The sequence below is a fragment of the Lygodium microphyllum genome, chromosome 12, assembly GCF_053477565.2.
Source record: "Lygodium microphyllum isolate KBCC chromosome 12, Lygodium_microphyllum_v1.1.10, whole genome shotgun sequence".
Classification (NCBI taxonomy): domain Eukaryota; kingdom Viridiplantae; phylum Streptophyta; class Polypodiopsida; order Schizaeales; family Lygodiaceae; genus Lygodium; species Lygodium microphyllum.
The window spans coordinates 43,190,416-43,194,218 of NC_141146.1; the positions used below are offsets into that span (position 1 = coordinate 43,190,416).

At 43.6% G+C, this 3,803-nt stretch overlaps 1 protein-coding gene across 1 annotated transcript; it reads right to left on the minus strand.

Annotated features, from left to right (window-relative positions):
- Nucleotides 1–411: 411 nt before the first annotated feature.
- Nucleotides 412–3,499, minus strand: LOC148027684 (protein FLX-like 2). Its single transcript, XM_087689374.1, has 6 exons — nt 3,341–3,499; nt 1,734–2,289; nt 1,393–1,532; nt 1,206–1,273; nt 929–1,045; nt 412–853 (listed from the first exon to the last, which is right to left on the minus strand). Exons 2-5 carry the CDS (start codon nt 2,285–2,287, stop codon nt 938–940), a joined length of 870 nt encoding a protein of 289 aa, XP_087545500.1. The 5' UTR covers nt 2,288–2,289; nt 3,341–3,499; the 3' UTR covers nt 412–853; nt 929–937.
- Nucleotides 3,500–3,803: the final 304 nt, after the last annotated feature.

Here is a 3,803-nt window from a genome sequence, read left to right on the forward strand (position 1 = left end):
GCTCTCCTTTAATTCACACTTCAGTGTTCATGCAGATAAATCTAGAGCCATAAGTCTCTCTTCACTCCTGCAGATTAATAATCTCAGGCCATTCCCATCCATCATCCCCCCCCCCTCCTTTTTCCCTTTTCTCCCTCCCCTCCCCCCTTTCCTTTAGTTCCCCCTCCAACAGCCAAACTTGCCTAGAAATCCCATCAACTGCAAGAAACCAGTAGTGACAGAATTTCATGCCCTGAGATTAATTAAAGAAACTACATGACATATTTCAAGAGACTACATCTTCAAAGCTAACAGTTTTGGAGATACAGCAACAAAGACTACAGGAAATTTTCTGAATAATAATATTTGAGGGAAGCATATTAACTGGAATTTCATGGAACCTTAATTAGCCATAAAAAGTGGAAATGGAAGAAAGAGAAGAATTTAAGTGAAAATAACAGAGGACATCCATCCTCCGTGTAATTCACCTTTAAGGTTGCAAAAAGACATCCTCTGCATAATTCACTTGAAGAATGTACCAGAACTATGCTAACTTGAAACTACAAACATCAAGTACGACAGAAACAGTGACCATCACTGCTGCTGCCTTTAGAGAGGTTCGCACTATATAAAAAGATCGGGAATTGCAGAGTCCAGTGAGTGCAGGGCACTATTCAACCAGCACAAAATTTCAACTTGCAACTCAAAATACTGAAGAGGTTAAGAATCACAGAGCAACAAAACTGCAGGGCAGTTGATGCGATATTCAGTATGGAAATTGGAAGAGCCACAACAAGACCACTGCCACTTGACTGCAACAGTGCCCCCAAACCTTTGATGCATTCATTGGGACTTCAGTCAAAACATCAAGTTCCTGCATTACCGCAAGTACACTTTAACATACAGTAATGCAGAGGAAGAAAGTTTGCAGTAACCTTTTCTACCATACCCATAACGCTCATCTCCGTGACTGTGGCACTCCACCTCTTTGCATGTCATAAGCTCCCCCCCAAGAAGATACTGCTGCAGAACCAAATGGTACACTGTTGTCGGCTGCTCCAGGCATCTAGATTCAAAGGAAGCAATATACTTAATAGAAGCAAAAACGATTTATAAAAGAAACAAAGTGCTTATAGAGAGGATCTTAAAAATGATTTACACAGGAAACAAAGTGACGTAGACAAAGTGGGAAAAAAAGGTTGCTAGACACAAATCAGAAAAGCTACCTGACTCATGCCATATCTATCTCCATACAATCCGTATGCTGACTCAGACGTATACACCCCACCATATCCTGCACATAAAGTTTCATATAGTAGATCTGACAGTATCAATACCTGATAGCCAGTGCAACACGACTGAACACGACCTAGCTTAAAAGAATACATGGAAGTTTGAAATTCACTTGCATACCTTGTACTTTTTTCTCTGCATTTGTCAATTCTGCACGCAGTTTCTCCACTTCTCTGGCCATAGACACAAGGTTTTTCTCCATTGCACCTCTCTGCTCTAGCAATTCTGTGTTGGCATTCTTCTCAAACTCAAATGCAGTTCTGCAGAAGTTCACAGAATCAAAACATGCAGAGATTGTTATGACAATGGAGCCAAACAAAACAAGCAATCAACCGGAATATTTGAATCTTTGATGGGAGGACTCCTCAATTTCTTAAAGGCCTAAGTCTGACCTGTTGATCGCACATACAAAGAGAATAAGGACACTAAACAACCCAAACTTCCAGAAATTAGTCACTTACCTTGCACGTTGAACCTCCTGCCTGAGGCTTTCCATTTCAGCTTTCATGGTTGGAACCTGCTGAGCATCAGTGCGAACCCTCACTAGCTCTTGTGTTAGTTGCTGCACCTGTGCATTTAACTCTTGACGAGATACATGAAGCTTTTGAGCATCAGCCTGTGCTCTCTGTAGTTCAGCCTTCAAGGGCTCAATATTCCGCAGTTCAGCTTCCATCTTGGCCAGCTTATCAGCCAAACCTCGGAACTGTTGGTCCTTCTCAACCTGAACCCCACCCAATGCTTCTTGCAACTTGTGTACCTCCTGCTGGGCAGCAGCAAGCTCCTGTCTGAGTGCAACATGAGTGGCTGCCAGTCTTTGATTTTCTGTGAGGAGGCGCTGGATCTCTGCATGCTGCGTTGCTAGTTTCTCCTCCACCAAGGCTGGTGATGGCGGCAGAACGTCCAAACCAGGACCAAGGGGTCTCATTCCCGGGCCAAAGGCAGGGCCTCCACGCAAGCCTGCACCCATCGGTACTCGTTGGGCCAAGTGAGGTGGAAGCCTTCCTCTTCCAGCCATGGCTGCACAAGAAAGTAGCAACTGTGTTAAGGATCAAGGCACTACAAGAGATTTGACAAACCCTCGAAATCAAAGTACTATGTTTCTCATAACCCTCGAAATCAAAGCACTATGTTTCTCATAATTTCTAAGCTACAAGTCGGAATCATAGAAGGAAGTTGAGGTAGAATGCCTAGCTTTGCACATTCCATGTGCTGGGGGTTACGATGACTACGACAAATGAACAATTCTCATCCATAAATTAAAGCGTAAGAATTTCCCATCTTAGCATAAGCGTGCACTGTGATCTTGGTAACAGAAGCACGTTGCTACAAGGATAAACATCCACGACAATTCTCTAAATAAACGCCTACATATCTTTTTCGCGTGGAACATGCCTATCTTCTTCTTACGAACACAAATGCAGGCAATATGTTGTCTCAAATTACAGGACCACAGAGCCAATATTGCTTTCATTGAAAAGGCTACCAACGGTCTGTGCTAAGTCCAAATAAGAGTCAACAATGGCCAGAACGATCAGTCCTGAGTACTACGGTCTATCAAGAACTGAAAGTCAGATGACAGGCGCGTCAATCAAAAGCTTTCATCATAAGCAACGCAAAGTGCAGGCAGAAAAATAGTGGCATGGAATCCTAACAAAGTGCAAAATTGGTCGCTGATATACCAGAACTTAACAAGCATTCTTTCCTTTGAGAAAGAAGATCGCTCCAAGCGTCCGATTAGGTCATGCAATCCTAACATTGTCTCCAAAAAACAGATGAGAACGAAAGAAGTGTCGAACAAGACAGGACTAACACATTGTCTGCAAAGAATGACAGTCGAACAAGAAGTATGACCGTCGAACAAGAAAGGAAGCAACAGAAAATCCTGACATTGCCTGCAAAGAATGACTGTCGAACGAAAAAAGATCAAAACAAGCCAGCAGCAAGAAAACACTAGGAAGAGCAGCACAAGGGGGAGGAAGCACAAGCGGCGAAAAGAACAGAGACACGCGCGCACACACAGACACAGAGAAAGAGGGAGAGAGAGACAGAGAGAGAGAGAGACGCTTACCGATGGAGAACAGAAGAGCTAGCCGTTAGCAGGCGATCAAAGTGATGAGAGCAGCGATAACAAGAACCACGCCAGTAACAACAAGCGAGCCGAGCAGAAGGGTGAACGAACTCGACTAAACCCTAAAGCGACACGAGTCTTCCAATATGTAGTTAAATCAAATTGCACGTCAAAGTTACTGTATGGCAAGAACCAAGCCTACTTGAAGGCCATACGTTTTGCCAAATACTCGACAGACCTACACTATCATTTTGTTGAAATATGTATGACCAACCATGGTCAGTGACGGTTAACTGCGGTTAACTGCAATGACTAACCAGCTGATTTGGCAGCGGATATTCCTCCCCATCTCTATGAATTGGACTCTCCTAGATTACTACAAGGAGAGTTCATGTTACTTCCTCTCACCATGCCACATAGGCAGTTCAACCGACCTTCATGTGCACATTCCTTCCTTTCTGGT